Here is an 18,503-nt window from a genome sequence, read left to right as displayed (position 1 = left end):
GAACGGGCCCTGGGTTGGGGGTCAGAAGAGTTGGTTTTCCATTTGTCTCAATAACTTAGTTATTATTCTGACCCTCATTCTAGCAGGAGAGCTAAAGCTTAATCTCAAGTCAAATTGGGTGCCTCTTCCAGTCTCCCGGGGTTGCGTCCATGTTCTTCAGGGCACGGGGAAAGTGAGGGAAGTCTCTTTGGTTTGTGAAGTCACCTGTTGGCTGGTGGATCTGGGACACCCTCTGCTCCGTTCATGTCCCTTTTGGATGATGGAGATCACAGAGCTTCTGGGATGTGGACCTCTCTGCTAGGGCGCAGGTCCCCTCTGCTCTTTTATTTTTTGAGGAGGAGTCTTACAGGCACATTTATTCATGCCTGAGGGCAGTGGCATTGCTACAAGTCACCACAGTGTCCCATAACACAGTCAGACAGACATCTCGTCCAGGGAAAGCTGGTTAGCGATAACCATGAGCAGGTGTAGGACTGGAAGCTTCCAAGGCTTTACTTCTTTTATCAGCACTCCTGATTTTATAAACGATGAAGCTCACCAATCCCATTCCTACCCACATCTGGTAAACTTGGGTATAGTAGGTCTTCATGGGGATCCAAACATTCTTAATAAGGCTTTGCAGCAGGACCAGCAGCTCAGGCAGCGCCAACTCAAAATGCGTCAGAAAGGTCACTCCCCTCTGCTCTTTCATCCTTGTCCCCCAGCCTCCATTAGAGAATGAGGGGGCACAGAGCCCCTTTGCTCAGCACTCACTCGTGTCTACCCCTCCTCCCTTCCCCTGTGAATTTTCTCACCTATCCTCAAGCTGGCAATCTCTTTTGAAAGCTTACACATTTTAACCATCATTTATCTATACCTATTCTTTTTAGAATAGAAATATACCTTTCTATTCCCCCAAAAGGTCAGATTTTGAAACTCAGAAGCCACTCAGAACCTAGCTGTGTGGGTATAGAAAAGACCCTAGGAGGGAAAGAAATACCAGGAGAAAATATAAATGGTATTTCAGAGTAGTATCCTATTACACGTGTTATCTTATTTCCTGTTCATTTACTACGAGTCGGAAGTGTGGGAACCCCAGGGATATTCTTTTGTTTACATCTACTCAGATGCATTTAAAAATCTAAGTTCTAAATCTCCATTTAGAGAGGTCAGAGATGCTTGTGGAATGGACCAGCATTTCTTTACCAATAAATCTGATGCTAGGCAAATAAGTCATCCATTATAATCTTCAATTCAGACTCTGGTGGCCAATACACATTTTGGCCTCAAGGCAGAATGTCCATGTTTTCTGGTGATTCATGCCTTAGATAGCATCCTGTAGAACATGGGATTTGTCCCGAGGACCAGAAGGGGAGGTTTTAAGTAGGCTGGTCAAACTTAACTTTAGGTGACTAATGTGGACTCCCTTGTTTCTGAAAAATGGACTTAGAAACAATGGACAAGAGGGTCTAAACCCATGGACTTAGGCTTTGCAAATGTCATTTCTGCCTCTCCCACATCTGAATAATAAAACAAGGCTGTGTTGAAGGCCATTGGGAATATGGCTGTAAAAGCCCCTTGGAAATTGTCTAGGACTGGACTGTCTGGATGGTGTTAGATCCATCTGGAGATGAAAAATAAGGCTGCAATGTTCTCGATAATTTTTCAGTGAAACTTTCCCAGAGGCTGTCCTTGATCCATCATGGCAGAATCATACCAATGACTTAAGAAAATGCTCTTGAGCGAAAAGACACATGTATTTGTTCTCTGGAGTGAATGGTTCTTTCCTAAGACTCACACTAACCCTGTCAGTGACTCTCCTAACATCAGAGCTTTCTCTCCTCACCGTCCTCATCCTCACTAGTACAAGCTGTCGGATCTCTGCTGGGTGCATGGCACTGTTTAGCTCTGGGGCTGGGTAATAAGGACATGGGAACCCACTCCAGGACTCTTGCTTGGGAAATCCCATGGACAGAGTAGCCTGGTGGGCCACAGTCCATGGGGTCGCAAAAAGAGTCGGACACGACTCAGCGACTAAACAACAAAACCGGGGAATCCAGGATCCCAAGAGTGACATGGCATTTTCTCACAATGCTTGGTAGCTTCCAGCTAAGCAGCAAGGCTCCCCTTCCCCCGAGTGCCTAGACCAGATGCCAAGGTCTGGGGCCATAAATGTGGGAGGGGGATCATGGCCAGCAGGTCTTCTGAACACAGATAAAGAGCCATGACAGATGCGGTCTTGACCTCTGTATTTCTCCTCACTGATGTGCCTCTTTCTTGGAGCTCTCTACTCACCTGTCCATCGTAATGTGGGTCCTCGTTTAGCAGAGTGTAGGAGGCCGCTGGGCATGGAAGGCCGACACTCTCAAGCGTGTGGCCATTGCTCAATTTGCCCCCACGGCCATCTTCACCGATTCATCTGAGCTCTTTCTGGCTTGGCCTGGGCAATGCTTTAGCATCCTCAACAGCATACCGGTGCTGTGCGGTTGGCACAGGAGATGGTCCCCACCTGCCAGTCCTGGCAAGAGAGTTTTGATGGGCCCTTCTGCCCAGACAGTGGAGCAGACTGAGGAGGGCTGGGGAGGAGGAGAGAAGGCGGAGAGAAGAGGGAAGCGGGAGGGACCAGAAGTCAGGTGGCCAGAGGCTGGAAGGAGGCTGTGGGTGAGGCTGGCTGGAGAGCAGACTGGAGTTGACAGATCCATCTTGCACTGTGCTATCTTTCTCTCCTTCCCCTCCCTTATCTCCTCCCCCCTTCTCTCACCACCTCGTCCTCCCCTTCTCTCCTCTCCTCGTGAGCAGGCAGAGCCCGCCAGCGCCCCCCACTGTGCCCACTCTCGCTGTTCTCCTCCACTCTCTCTCCCCATGAAGGAAGAGACCACTGGAGTTTGCATGCACCCTCCAATCAAAACGAGGCTGGTAGGTACCCTGGCAGGGAGAGGGGCCTGGCCAGGAGAGGTGAGGCGGGCAGGAGCACCAGGCAGCAGCCCCTGGGGTGTGCACGAGCACCGGACCCCGGAGGAGCCTGGGCCTCAGGGGCTGTCACTCCAGGATGGACGCAGAGTTTGAAGTCCAACCAGCCCTGGTCAAACTGGGACTCACAACCGTGGTCCCACCCCTTTCTCTGTAGGTCTCAAGAACCATGAAGAGTTTGTTTTCCTAGAGCCATGATGTGCATAGATGCTTTCCGCAGAGAGAACACTCTTAGTTGCATTTCTGTTGCAAACAAAAGCTTTTAACTTGTCTTTTCCTGCTGTTTATCAAGATGACGATATGAGAATTACATAATGACTTGAAAGGAATCTCCTGTAATCCCAACCTGGCACTTTTTTTTTTTTTTTTTCATTTTTGCATGTTTCCTTCTAATATTTATTTCTATTCATTCACAGTTTTACATAGTTAAATCATAGCATCCACGTCACCTACCGTTTTCCTCTTTTCGCTTACCGTTGTATTGCTTCTAGCTTGTTCTTGGTACCACGTTCTGTGTATTCCATCAAGTGAACGGTCCACCATCTACCTAACAAACTCCTTCCTGCAGGACGTGTGCTTTGTTTCCAGTTTGTCACTGCTCCAGGGAACACATATAACTTGTGCATCAGGGGCTTTATTTTTTCAGGCCGGAACCTGCTGGGTTCAATATTGCAACTTTGGCTTTGCCCCCATTCCAATGTGGTGATACCAACGACAGCACCGTCAGGAGAATGTATGTGCTTTGTCAGAGCTCAGCAACCCAGAGGGTAACTGTTGGAATATCTTTTTCTTCTTTAGAGCAGGTATAAAATAACTCTTTGATGTTGCCAACTCTTGCATTTCTTTAATAGCAAGAATAATCCTCTTTTTCCCTTTTATTTCACGGTGGTCTGAGTCTATTTTGTATGTGACTTTGACATTGCTGTTGGTCTCAGCACACCACTTTGAACCATTAAGCCCTGCAAGGAGTAAGGCTTCCCCCAGTCCTTTACTTGCTGCACAGCAGGTAGTCACTACCAAGAACGCGAACTGGCACCTGGGTCCATGGGAATTTTGAGATGTTTGAAAAGAGAGTTTGGGGGAGGGGCGAGCAGGCTTGGATTAGACATCTCAGTGCTCACTGCAAGGACATTGTCATTTCTAGATGGGTTGAGTTGAGACCTACTCAACTCCCTCAGAAACCCTCAGCAGATTTGGGTCTGATCTGATGTGTTCCTGTGCATCCCTATCTTACCCGCTATTAGAATGATTCAAAGCCATCAGGTAACTACTGTCCGTAGGCAAGACCCTGAAATGCACTAAAGCGACTGCACGTGGGAAGTGGTGGCCTTGGTGTCTCGGCTGCAGCCCTCTGGTGGGAGTGGAACGATGTGCGTCCACCAGCAGGCAGCTGCTGTGCCCCGAGGCTGCAGACAAAGCTGGTGCCGGCCATCAGGACCCTGGGCCTGCTGGCAGTCTTCGAGGCCAGCTTAAAGAAACAACCCCTCCCCGCCCCCTGTCCTCCAAAGGCCTCTAGGAGGCCAAAGGTGAAATGACCCAAGAGAAAGAAATGGAAGCAAAGGCTCTTGATGGCCAGTTGGCACTACCTGATCCTGCAGGATAACCCTCTCCAGACACCAGCACAGGGCACTTGTGATCACCATGCCTTCTGTCCCCAAGGCCATGGTGGTAGGAATCTTCCAGGCTTACCCGGGTTCCCCTGAGGTTTCCCTCTATTGCCCAGAGTTTACAGGGAGCCCGACAACTAAAGTGAACGGACAGCGAGCCCTCCTGGCCTGATTAGTCCAGGCCTCCTGGTACTCTGTCCACTCTGATAGACTCTGTTCCCTATCAGTGGCGTCCAGTCCATTCCCCACAGCTGCTGAGGGGCCATCAGCAGGCCCCCACGTCACCCTTTCCTCCTCATTACACCCCCTGGCTACGGTCAGGGTGAGGCCCAGCAAACCCAAGACTCCAGCCTGTCTTCCGTGCAGAGGCCTGGCCCTATGGCACAACTCCAGGCTCAGATACAGCCGCTAGGCAACTCTCGTAGGGGCCCTTGGTTTACTTCCTCAGCAAGCAAGGAAGGCTCGGTGTGTGTGCTTCTGTATCCTTCAGTTCAGTTTAAAAGTGTGCTGCCAAAGATTTCAAAGCTTTGTTTTCTAATCTGAAAGTAACACTCTTCTCTGTCTCTTTTTTGAAGATAAAAACATTCCCGGCTGATACAGTGACCCCTTTTCCTGATCCTTTCATAACAGGGCCACAGTTTACCGTAAGTAGATCTGGAAAACAGATCCGTGTTTTAAGACATAGTTCCCTGGTGGCTTGCTTTCCTGAGGATTGCCAGCCGATGATGCCAACAGCTCGTGTGTATTTATTTATTTTTGGCTGCGTTGTTTCTTAGTTGCGACATGCGGGATTTTTTTTTTTTTTAGTGCATGGGCTTCTCTCTAGTTGTGGCGCAAGGGTTTAGTTGCCCTGGGGCATATGGGATCTTAGTTCCTGGACCAGGGATGAAACCTGCATCCCCTGCATTGGAAGGTGGGTTTTTAACCACTGGACCACCAGGGAAGCCCCACCAACAGCTTCTTTTGATCGCTGTGAACTCTGTGAGGCTGAGAAGAAGTTGGGGTTTGGGGGTCAGCATTTTCGAGTTATTTTATTTTATTGAGGTGAGCTTCATGTAACATAAAATTAACAATTTTTGAAGTGACAGTTTAGTGGCATTTAGTACATTCAGTGTCATGCAACTACCACTTCTAATTCTAAAACCTTCCCATCACCCCCAAAGGAAATCTCATACCCAGTCAGTAGTCATCCCCATTTCCCCCTTCACTCTGGCCCTTGTCAGCCACCAATTTGCATTTTGTCTCTTTGGATTTGCCTAGTTTGGATATTCCATAAAAATAGGATCATACACTATGTGACCTGTGTCTAGTATGCTGTAGGATGTATCAGTATTTTATTTCTTCTTATGGAGGAATAATATTCCATTGCACTTATATACCACAATTTGTTGATCCATCCATTCATGGATGGGTTTTGGGTTCTCCCCACTTTTTGGCTACTGTGAATAATACTGCTATGAACATGCATGTACATGCATTTATCAGATTCTCTGTTTTCAATACTTTGGGGTTGGATCTGCATCTTGATAATGGTATGATTTATGATTTTAAGTTAAAATTTTGCCACTCTGAGCACCAGTCGCCTTTTATTTAAAGTGGAAATAGTAATAAGAACATCCTCCTCCTCATATCTGGTTGAGGCAAGTGTCAAAAGGGATCAAGAACTTGAAAGTACTCGACCATGCTCAGACCATCCCACGAATGTCAAGTAGAATTGTTGTTCCTCAATGCTGGAGAAGCAGGGTGGTGTAATAAAAAGAGCAGGTAGTCATGACAACCGGCTTTCCTGTTGCCATGGCTCTCTGTGTCGCTGAGCAGCTTATTTAAACTCTCTGCAAACTGCTGAAATGTTTTTAAACATTTAAATGTTGTAGTTTCCTCATCTGCAAAGTGAGAGAGTTCGATGATTTTCAAGATTCTCTTCAGCTCCTCGACTTTTTTCTTTAATTAAGAGCTTGTACAGAAGCTCACTCTCTGATAAGCAGAAGTAGGGAGTTTAGGCTCCCTCCTCTCTCTCCTGAGGCTTCCCTGGTGGCTCAGTGGTAAAGAATCTGCCTCCTAATGCAGGAGAGGCAGGTTCAATCCCCTGGGTCGGGAAGATCCTTTGGAGAAGGAAATGGTAACCCCCTCCAGTATTCTTGCCTGGAAAATCCAATGGACAGAGGATCCTGGGGGTCTACAGTCCATGGAGTTACAAAAAGTTGGGCATAATTGAATACCCATGCATGCCTCTTTCCTCTCCCTCCCTCTTCCTCCCAGGGATCAGAGTTTGCAATTCCTAGAACCACATGGTCCCTGAGGTTCCTTCCAAAGGTCAATCTAGAGGATCTTCTGGGCGGGCTGTGTGGTGCCCTAGGGATAGCTCAAAGTGCAGTCTCAGGGGCTGGCTGATTGTCACTACCTGAGGTGGCTTCAGCCATATGGACAGGAGGGTGTGAGCAGTGGCTGATTCAGGTCTGAGGATGAACAGACCTGGGAAGGTGTTCAACAGTCTGTGCAGAAACAAAAGCAGGTTTCTAGAACAATCCATGGGGCTTCCCATGTGGTACTACTGGTAAAGAACCAGCTTGCAAATAGAGGAGACATAAGAGATGTGAGTTCTGTTCCTGGGTCAGGAAGAGCCCCTGGGGAAGGGCATGGCAACCCACTTTTCAGTGTTCTTGCTGGAGAATCCCACGGGTAGAGGAGCCTGGTGAGCTACAGTCCATGAGGTCACACAGAGCGGACACAACCGCAGTGACTTAGCATGCACACATGCAGAACAATCTGCACTAGGGTCATGATCAGCTTCCAGCACCTGTCTTTTAAGGAACAGAGGACAGAGACACAGGGGCTGGACCAGGCATTCAGTGCTGCTGCCAGATACTCATCTGGCCCCTGCAGTTTGGCTGGGCACAGCTTCCTTAGCTGGAGGCTCCGGCTCCACTTCCTCTGCTGGCCATGGCAGGCACTCTGGCCTGCTGCCCAGCCTTGGCAGTACTGTGAGACACCCAGGGAAGCCCTTCCTGAAAAGCCAGGGGCCAAGATGGAGCAGGAAGCCAATGTCAGAAACCATGCTGGGACTTTGAAGAACAGGGCAAGAGTGGCTTGAAGGCAGCTAGAGCAGGCAGAGGGAGCAGCATGAGCCAGAGTCCTGGGGCAGAGGGGGCATCCCACCTCCAGGGGACTGAACTGAGGCCAGTGGGCATAGAAGGCAGAGAGCAAGAGTGTGGGGCATGAGAGGAGGACGGGGAGGAAAGCAGGGACACACCCTGCCGGGCACAGCCATGCTTGGCTGAGCTCAGATGGGAAGTCCTTCAGCGAGAAGCCTTTGAAGGACTCTGAGCAGGGCAGGGCCAGGGCAGCTGTGTTTGGCGATGACCCCTGTGATGGCAGTGAGAGGAGCTGGAGTCAGGCAGGGTGGGCTCTGAGCAGTCGTCTAGAAACCTCGAACAGGAGTTCAAGGGAAAGAAGGCAGAGAGCTTGGCCCAGAATGCTGTTGATGGTGGAGGTGGATAGATGTGCACAGATCAGGGAAATATTTAAGAGGCTGGTGAGGAACTGGATTGGATGAGGGAGAGAAAGGGCCAGAAATAGCTCTAAGATTTCTGACTTACAGAATGTGGATGGAGAGTGGGTGCATTCAGAGACAAGGAAATCTTAGGGAAGACTGAACCAGGAGGAATAATGAATTTGCCTCTTGCAAATGTGTTAGAAATGCCTTGGAAATGCCTGGATGGAAATAGTGAATGGGCAGCTGGATCAGTTCAGTTCAGTTACTCAGTCGTGTCTGACTCTGCAAACCCATGGACTGCAGTGCGCCAGGCCTCCCTGTCCATTACCAACTCCCGGAGCTTACTCAAACTCATGTCCATTGAGTCGATGATGCCATCCAACCATCTAATGCTCTGTCATCCCCTTCTCTTCCTGCCTTCAATATTTTCCAGCATCAGGGTCTTTTCTAATGAGTCAGTTCTTCCCATCAGGTGGCCAAAGTACTGGAGCTTCAACTTTAGCATCAGTCCTTCCAATGAATATTCAGGATTGATTTCCTTTAGTATTGACTGGTTTGATCTCATTGCTGTCCAAGGGTCTCTCAAGAGTCTTCTCCAACACCACAGTTCAAAAGCATCAATTCTTTGGTGCTCAGCTTTCTTTGTGGTCCAACTGTCAAATCTGTACATGACTACTGGAAAAACCATAGCTTTGACTAGATGGACCTTTGTTGGCAAAGTAATGTCTCTGCTTTTTAATATGCTATATAAGTTTGTCATAGCTTTTCTTCCAAGGAGCAAGCATCTTTTAATTTCATGGCTGCAGTCACCATCTGCAGTGACTTTGGAGCCTAAATAAATAAAGTCTGACACTGTTTGCATTGTTTCCCCATCTATTTCCCATGAAGTGATGGGACCAGATGCCATGATCTTCACTTTTTGAATGTTTAATTTTAAGCAGGTTTTTCACTCTCCTCTTTCACTTTCATCAAGAGGCTCTTTGGTTCCTCTTCACTTTCTGCCATATGGGTGGTGGCATCTGCATATCTGAGGTTATTGATATTTTTCCTGGCAATCTTGATTCCAGCTTGTGCTTCATCCAGTCTGGCATTTCACATGATGTACTCTGCATCATGTGACCTAAATCAAATCCCTTATGACTATACAGTGGAACTGAGAAATAGATTTAAGGGACTAGATCTGATAGACAGAGTAGCTGATGAACTATGGACAGAGGTTCGTGACATTGTACAGGAGACAGGGAGCAAGACCATCCCCCCAAGAAAAAGAAATGCAAAAAAGCAAAATGGCTGTCTGAGGAGGCCTTACAAATAGCTGTGAAAAGAAGAGAAGTGAAAAGCAAAGGAGAAAAGGAAAGATATACCCATCTGAATGCAGAGTTCCAAAGAATAGCAAGGACAGATAAGAAAGCCTTCCTCAGTGATCAAGGCAAAGAAATAGAGGAAAACAATAGAATGGGAAAAACTAGAAATCTCTTCAAGAAAATTAGAGAAGGGAACATTTCATGCAAAGATGGGCTCAGTAAAGGACAGAAATGGTATGGACCTAACAGAAGCAGAAGCTATTAAGAAAGTGGCAAGAATACACATAAGAACTGTACAAAAAAGATCTTCATGACCCAGATCATCATGAAGGTGTGATCACCCATACTCACCTAAAGCCAGACATCCTGGAATGTGAAGTCAGGTGGGCCTTAGGAAACATCACTAAGAACAAAGCTAGTAGAGGTGATCGAATTCCAGTTGAGCTATTTCAAATCCTGAAAGATGATGCTGTGAAAGTGCTGCACTCAACATGTCAGCAAATTTGGAAAACTCAGCAGTGGCCACAGGACTGGAAAAGGTCAGTTTTCATTCCAATCCCAAAGAAAGGCAATGCCAAAGAATGCTCAAACTACCGCACAATTGCACTCATCCCACATGCTAGTAAAGTAATGCTCAAAATTCTCCAAGCCAGGCTTCAGCAATATGTGAACCATGAACTTCCAGATGTTCAAGCTGGTTTTAGAAAAGGCAGAGGAACCAGAGATCGAATTGCCAACATCCGCTGGATCATGGAAAAAGCAAGAGAGTTCCAGAAAAACATCTATTTCTACTTTATTGATGATGCCAAAGCCTTTGACTCTATGGATCACAATAAATTGTGGAAAATTCTGAAAGAGATGGGAATACCAGACCACCTGACCTGCCTCTTGAGAAACCTGTATGCAGGTCAGGAAGCAACAGTTAGAATTGGACATAGAACAACAGACTGGTCCCAAAGAGAACAAGGAGTTCGTCAAGGCTATATATTGTCACCCTGTGTATTTAACTTCTGTGTAGAGTACATCATGAGAAACGCTGGGCAGGAGGAAGCACAAGCTGGAATCAAGATTGCCGGGAGAAATATTAATAACCTCATATATGCAGATGACACCACCCTTATGGCAGAAAGTGAAGAGGAACTAAAGAGCCTCTTGATGAAAGTGAAAGAAGACAGTGAAAAAGTTGGCTTAAAGCTCAACATTCAGAAAACGAAGATCATGGCATCCAGTCCCATCACTTCATGGCAAATAGAAAGAAAAACAGTGGAAACAGTGGCTGACTTTATTTTGGGGGGCTCCAAAATCACTGCAGATGGTGATTGCAGCCATGAAATTAAAAGACGCTTACTCCTTGGAAGGAAAGTTATGACCAACCAGACTGCATATTCAAAGCATAGACATTACTTTGCCAACAAAGGTCCGTCTAGTTAAGGCTGTGGTTTGTCCAGTAGTCATGTATGGATGTGAGAGTTCGACTGTGAAGAAAGCTGAGTGCTGAAGAATTGATGCTTTTGAACTGTGGTGTTGGAGAAGACTCTTGAGAGTCCCCTGGACTGCAAGGATATCCAACCAGTCCATCATAAAGGAGATCAGTCCTGGGTGTTCATTGGAAGGACTGACATTGAAGCTGAAACTCCAATACTTTGGCCGCCTGATGAGAAGAGCTGACTCATTTGAAAAGACCCTGATGCTGGGAAAGATTGAGGGCGGGAGGAGAAGGGGACAACAGAGGATGAGATGGATGGCATCACCGACACAATGGACATGGGTTTGGGTGGACTCCAGGAGTTGGTGATGGACAGGGAGGCCTGGCGTGCTGCAGTTCATGGGGTCACAAAGAGTTGGACGTGACTGAGTGACTGAACTGAACTCTGCATATAACTTAAATAAGCAGGGTGACAATATACAGCCTTAACATACTCCTTTCCCAATTTGGAACCAGTCCATTGTTCCATGTCCAGTTCTAACTATTGCTTCTTGACCTGCATACAGATTTCTCAGGAGGCAGGTAAGGTGGTCAGGTATTCCCATTTCTTGAAGAGTTTTCCACAGTTTGTTGTGATCCACACAGTCAAAGACTTTAGCATAGTCAGTGAAGCAGAAATAGATGTTTTTCTGGGATTCTCTTGCATTTCTATGATCCAACGGATGTTGGCAATTTGATCTCTGTTTCCTCTGCCTTTTCTACATCAGCTTGAACATCTGGAAGTTCTTTGTTCACATACTGTTGAAGCCTGGCTTGGAGAATTTTGAGCATTACTTTGCTAGCATGTGAGATGAGTGCTATTGTGCTATAGTTTGAGCATTCTTTGGCATTGCTTTTCTTTGGGATTGGAATGAAAACTGACCTTTTCCAGCCCTGTGGCCACTGCTGAGTTTTCTAAATTTGCTGGCATATTGAGTGCAGCACTTTCACAGCATCATCTTTTAGGATTTGAAATAGCTCAACTGGAATTCCATCACCTCCACTAGCTTTGTTCATAGTTATGCTTCCTCGGGCCCACTTGACTTCTCATTCCAGGATGTGTGGCTCTAGATGAGTGATTACACCATTGTGATTATCTGGGTCATGAAGATCTTTTTGGTACAGTTCTTCTGTGTATTCTTGCCACCTCTTCTTAATATCTTCTTCTTCTGTTAGGTCCATACCATTTCTGTCCTTAATTGTGCCCAACTTTGCATGAAATATTTCCCTGGTATCTCTAATTTTCTTGAAGGGATCACTAGTCTTTCCCATTCTATTGTTTTCCTCTATTTCTTTGCATTGATCACTGAGGAAGTCTTTCTTATCTCTCCTTGCTATTCTTTGGAACTCTGCATTCAGATATATATATATATACTTTCCTTTTCTCATTTGCTTTTTTCTTTTGCCTTTTGCTTTTTGGCAGTTGGATATCCAAGTCTGTATCAGGAGAGAGGACTAAACTGGAGATTATAATTAGCAAGTTTTTAATACCAACAGCTTGATGGTAATGGAAGCCAAATTCATAAGCTTCAGCTTCCTAATTTTCTTCCTCCTGTGCATCATATTCTCTTTTCCTCCCTACCAAGGTCAAGATACTTGACCTTGAGTTGGCCTCTCCAGAGACTCCCTGACCTATCCTGTCCACAGTGAAGGGGGAGGTCAGCAGCTCCAGGGAACTCCATACAGTTATCCTGGTAGTTGATCCAGCATTGACCTTGTGCCTGAATTCAACAACCAGACTCCCTGGTTGGCTCTGAAGCCAGTTCCTACCTTGTATTTGAGCCTGTTGAGTCTACTTGATAGTCAGCCCAGGGCCTCGGTCTGTCTAAGATGAGGACCTCTGCCTGACTCTGGTCAGATTTCTGTATCATGATCTTAACCTGGCCTGTCCCTATGTTACCTACTTTGTCCCAGCAAACGTTGGGTCATTCATGTCTTCATTCAGCAAATGTTAAGAAGACGAGGACTCAGGGTTGAGATTTAATGATAGTGATTTTCACGGCTCCCTGAGGTCATTCGTGGGCTTCACAGGTAGTGCTAGTGGTGAAGAACCTGACTACCAATTCAGAAGACTTAAGAGAACGTGGATTCAACCCCTGGGTTGGGAAGATCCCCTGAGTAGGAAATGGCAACCCACTCCAGTATTCTTGCTTGGAGAATCCCATTGACTGAGGAGCCTGGTGGGTTACAGTTCATGGGGTCACCAAGAGCTGGACATGACTGAAGTGACTTAGAGCACAAGGTCATTCTTAAGTGAGGTTGGCTCTTTTTTTCCTATTTTGAGTGCATGGCAGTGAGGAATATAATGACTGTTAGTAAAGTTTGATGCCACTGCCTTGATTCATGCTAAGGCCCTGGTACCTTCCCCGCAATTGCCTTTGTATGTAAGTACATTTCCCTCTTTTTCCAGAAAGAGTCAAAATTGGCATCAAAAGCCCAACCTACACCCACTTTATTGAAGCAACAAAATAACGTTTACCCCAGCTCCTGTATCAGGAAGGCTGGACTCAGCCATGCTTTAAAATGACAAATTGAATTTCCTGTTCATGCTGCGTGACTGCCATGGGTGGGCTGTGCCTTCTGCTCTGTGTTGTTCTGTTTCTGGGACCCTGGCTAATGGAGCAGCTGCCACCTAGAACACTGCTGGTCACAGAGGTTGGGGGGAGGCGGGGAAAGAAGTGACAAATCACACACCAGCACTTAACTCTTCCAATGGAGATAAGACATGCTGGCTCATTTCCGTGGCCAAAGCAAGGCACTGGCCATGCCAGCTTCAAAGTGGGGTCGAGGGGGACTTTCCTGGGGGTCCAGTGGTTAAGCCTGTGTGCTTCCGCTGCAGGGGCCACAGGTTTGATCCCTTGTTGGAGAGCTAAAGTCCCGCATGCCAGGAAGCAGAGCCAATAAATAAATAAAAATTTATTAAAAAACATTTTTAAAAGTAGGCTGGGGAAGTGTAATCCTACCATGTCCCTGGAAAGAAATGAGCCAGCATTATCTAAGGAACCACACAAGTGACCACTACATCCCAACGTTTGTGAAAGCCCCCTGTGGCAAACATCACATGCCAGCAGCTCTGTGATGCTCTGTTCTTGTGGTCAGTTCTCTGGCATTGCTCCAGCCCAGGCCAGCTCAGTTCTGTCTCTGGAGGCAGTTGTAAAACAAACCGGGGCTTATATTTTTCATCAGTAGTCTTTCAGGACTCTTAAAGATAAAGATTCTCCCCATTTAGAATCTTGGTTCTAAATACTGGTTCTTAATGCTTACTGTGTGACCTCGGGAAGATTACTTAACGTCTCTGAGCTTCAGTTTCCTTTTCCATAAAAATCAGTTCCGAGATGTGCATTTTTCCACCTTCTAACATCTCTGAAATTAGAGTAGGTATTACACTAGTGGGCCTGACAGAATTTGAATGGTTACTTTTTCTCTGTGGCGTGTGCAAAAAATGGTGTGTCTTATAAATGATGGTGTCTAACGTGATGAAACATGGCCTCCCCCTTAAAGATTGTGAAGAGGTAATACATGTAAAGTACTTAGCATAGTGGCTGGCACTAAATAAAATGGTTTAATACAAGGCTATTGATGAACTATTATTTAAAAATGACAGGGACTGTGGTAAGGGTGAGGAAACAGCTGACAATATGAAAATGAAACCCAAATTGAGGTTGACTTCCTCTTTTTTGTTTCCCCTCCAGGCAGACTTTAGAGACAGTAAGGTACAGTGCTGTCCTGGCCAGTCCTCCCCGCTGATTCCAGCAGCGACCCTGAGGCCCTTGACAGAGGCCGTGTCCACAGTGCAGACCATCTACACCATTCGGAAGCCTGTTTCTCCAGCAACCAGGTGTGTCAGACCAGCAGGTGCCGACAGGTAACTCTGGTGACAGGGAAACCAGGCCCAGGTTCATTGTGTTTGTCACATCTGCAACGATGTTTGTGACTGTCTTATTCATGCTTTTCTTCATGTATTCTCTAAGTATTTACTGAAAGGTCATCAAAGGCTGCTGCTGCTGCTAAGTCACTTCAGTCGTGTCCGACTGTGTGACCCCATAGACGGCAGCCCACCAGGCTCCCCCGTCCCTGGGATTCTCCAGGCAAGAACACTGGAGTGGGTTGCCATTTCCTTCTCCAATGCATGAAAGTGAAAAGTGAAAGTGAAGTCGCTCAGTCGTGTCCGACTCTTCGCGACCCCATGGACTGCAGCCTACAGGCTCCTCCGTCCATGGGATTTTCTAGGCAAGAGTGCTGGAGTGGGGTGCCATTGCCTTCTCCACATCAAGGTCTAGATAGTATTATTCTAGGTGCTAAGGATGTAGAGTGAGCAAAACAGAAGCCCCCTAACCACAAACTGGCCCTCCAACTGTTCCCCATGCTTTCTCGATGCACATGCACACATTTTTTTCATGAGTATGGTCAGTGTGTACATAATCCTTGATTACTTCCTCCATCTAACGCATATCTTCTCTTTTCAACACTGATCCTGCTCTCACCACTTTCAGTTGCTTTGTATTCATGTAATGTGGTTAACCTCACTTGTTGCCATTACTAGATATTTGAGTTATATCCTATTTCAGATTAAGCTGGACATCCCCTGGAGAAGTGAATGGCTACCCACTCCAGTATTCTTGTCTAGAGAATTCCATGGACAGAGGAGCCTGGCAGGCTGTAGTCCATGGGGTCGCAAAGAGTTGGACACAACTGAGTGACTAACACCTGGACTTTCAAGTTGCTGAGAGGGTGCTACGTGCCAGGTCCTGTGTTCAGCTCTGAGGGTTCAGAGAGGAATGGCGTAAATAACAGTCAGTCCTCTGAGGAGCGGTACCTGCAGAAGCTGAAGTCTGGTGGGGGAAATCCATAGGCAGCCAAGTTCAGGCCATTGTAGGGCTGGCAAATGGAGGGGTTCCTTAAGGAGCCTGAAAGAGCAAGTCAGGAGCTGAGCTTGGGAAATGGCATTTAAACCGAGGCTGCTCTTACCATTTTTGAGCGTGTATCTCACCATTTTGTCGCCTCCTCTTTCTCAGTGCAGAGACACTCCGGCAGGAACTGGAGAGAGAGAAAATGATGAAAAGACTGCTGATGACCGAACTGTGAAACTCTCCCCTGGCTGCCTGGAGGAGGGCATGGTGCCTTCTGTCCGTTTTCTTTCTTCGGGCTTCGTGTGCTCGCTGTAGCACAGCATACAAACATGTGCTCTGGTCGCCCAGGTCTCCATGGCCAGTCAAAGCCAACCTCTGGCTTGACTTTTATTGGAAAAGTTATTTGCTGTCTCCTGAGTATTAGAGGTTTTCCTACTACTCAATGTAGTTGAGACAAAATTTGGTAAGCCTAGGAGAAGAAAGATGGGAAAACCGGGATTCCTTTTCAGAAGCACCTGTGTGTACATATTAATAACCACAGGGGTTAATATGGCATGGAATCCTTTGCTCTCAGTCTCAACCATGTGATTTTGTATGACTGACACTTGCACCAAGCTTTGACTGTTTGTTAAAGAGTCATTTTTAATGAGAGAATAATTCTTTACTGCTGGTTTTTCATTTACACTGGTAAATGCACAGATCTTATAAAGTCTTTAACATTCATTTTTATTCAGACACGAGTAGGTGAACTAAAAAAGGAAAGTTGCAATCACCAGGACTGAAGTTATTTCAGCTTAATCAGAAATATAATTTAACTTGTGAATTTGGGGGTTATGATATTATTGGGGATACATAGAATTTATTATTGAACCCAAAGTAAAAGCTTCAATTGTCTGAAATAGTTGAAATTGTCTAAAAATCCTTACAAAGGGATTTGATAGCAGGATTCATTTGGGTGTTCCATGAAGGAAAATTCTCTCTAAAGTTGATCAACTCATGTCCTGTTGATAGAAACTTGACCAGAAGAAACTTCGCTCTTTTTTATATAGTTTCAAGAAATGTGTTTTTAAATTTTTCTTATGCACTTGAACAACTTTGCAGGAATAAAAGAACCCCCTAACCACAAACTGGCCCTCCAATTGTTCCCCACGCTTTCTCGATGCACATGCACACATTTTTTTCATGAGTATGGTCAGTGTGTACATAATCCTTGATTACTTCCTCCATCTAACGCATATCTTCTCTTTTCAACACTGATCCTGCTCTCACCACTTTCAGTTTCTTTGTATTCATGTAATGTGGGTAACCTCACTTGTTGCCATTACTAGATATTTGAGTTATAGCCTATTTTTCATTCTCATAAATAGTGCTGCTATGAATGTCTTTGTAAAAAATAAAATGTTTCTTCCTTTGGATTCTTCCCTTGGGAGTATCTCCAAAGAGAGATGACAAGGTCAAAGAGCATGAAGTATTTTATAGCTCTTGTTTCATATTGTCAGATTGCTTTCTAGAAAGATCTCATCTCCTGGTTGAAAGGACCTTAAAGGTCATCAAGTTCAACCTCCCATCTTCTCTGAATGCTTGAATCCCCTCTACAATTTTTGATGCCACCAGCAATGTATAAGCATTTCTATTTACCGGATAGTTCTGCCAGTATTGGGTTTTGCCATTTTTATTTATTTTTGCTAGTTTAATAAGTACGTATAGTTGTTCTCAAAAGGTTGTTTTATTTCATTAATTGCTAGCAAAGCTGAGCACTTTTCCATGTGATGACTTAGTAGCTGTATTTCCTTGTGTGTAAAATATCCATCCATTTCTTATGACCACTTAAGTGGGATTGATCTCATATATTTGTATCAGAATTGTATTTTTATGTTGTATTGTATACTTTGCTCTCCTCTCCCTCTCCTTAAATCTGAATGGTGCCAATAATTTGATACTAATGATACATAAAAAAAAAGCAATGCCTCATTAACTAGCATTGTTGTGAAATGAGGTAATGTACGAAAATATTCAGATAACAGAGGATTAACCCTTTTAAGTGATGAATCTTTAAAATTTTAATATTTTTTGAGGGAAATCTTTCTAAAATATATTACAAACTTCCCTGCCTTAGTAAACAGAGTACACTGGAGAGTATTTAACCTTTTCTGGATGAGTCATGGTCATCATTACAAACATCAGCCCGTTTGTACCTTGCTGTGGTGTCGTGATGTCACCAAGAGCCTGTCCAAACCTGCAGGGCTTGGCTTGCCTTTCACAGACTAACACTCTTCTCATTGATGGTTTGCACTGCTGTCTGCTCTATTGGTGAAGCTGTTGGGGGCAACTGTGGTATCTGGGAACTTTTACCGCCTTCCATACTACCCGATCCCTGGCTGTATTTAAACAGCTTTCGCCGTTCTTTCTGTTGTGCACACGATACAAAATGTGTTCCTGTACAATATGGGGGAAGTGTTTGTGTCCCGAGTTGTCACGTCCTGCCGGTCCCTCCTCTTCTGACCTGCTTTCTGAGTCTTCTGCTCTTCACTTCCTGCTCTCTGATGGAAACCTCCGGGGCAAAACTGAAGTTTCCTTGAGGAAGCCAGGAAAGGCAGTGCTGCGTACGTGTCAGGTTGGCTTTGCGTCTGAGGAGGGGTGGTGCATGGGTTTTGGGCCATTGTTCTCAGGAGGCTCTGAGCCTGCTGCTTCTTCCTCCATGCCCCCCTGCGTCACAGATGTTTCGGAAGGTCGATGTCACTGAAGTCTGATCACGAACAAGTTGGCTGTTACTGTATATGAAAACCCAGTACCTCTGGCAGCTGAACTCTAACCAGTAAAATCAAGAGGATTCCA

At 45.8% G+C, this 18,503-nt stretch overlaps 1 protein-coding gene across 10 annotated transcripts in view; it reads left to right on the top strand.

Moving 5' to 3' along the window:
- Positions 1-18,503, top strand: part of EPB41L4B (erythrocyte membrane protein band 4.1 like 4B) — a 139,093-nt gene extending 120,590 nt beyond the window's left edge. For 5 of the 10 annotated variants that reach the window (XM_070795238.1, XM_070795239.1, XM_070795237.1 and 2 more), the window contains 4 exons: positions 2,779-2,895; positions 5,132-5,200; positions 14,511-14,683; positions 15,834-18,503. In XM_070795238.1, the coding sequence (XP_070651339.1) occupies positions 2,779-2,895; positions 5,132-5,200; positions 14,511-14,683; positions 15,834-15,903 (429 nt within the window). In that variant the 3' untranslated portion in view covers positions 15,904-18,503. The remainder of the gene's footprint in view (positions 1-2,778; positions 2,896-5,131; positions 5,201-14,510; positions 14,684-15,833) is intronic. The other 5 variants (XM_070795240.1, XM_019965628.2, XM_070795241.1 and 2 more) reach the window with 4 other exon arrangements.

Source organism: Bos indicus, chromosome 8 (assembly GCF_029378745.1).
Source record: "Bos indicus isolate NIAB-ARS_2022 breed Sahiwal x Tharparkar chromosome 8, NIAB-ARS_B.indTharparkar_mat_pri_1.0, whole genome shotgun sequence".
Lineage (NCBI taxonomy): Eukaryota > Metazoa > Chordata > Mammalia > Artiodactyla > Bovidae > Bos > Bos indicus.
This window is presented reverse-complemented; position numbering and strand designations above follow the sequence as displayed.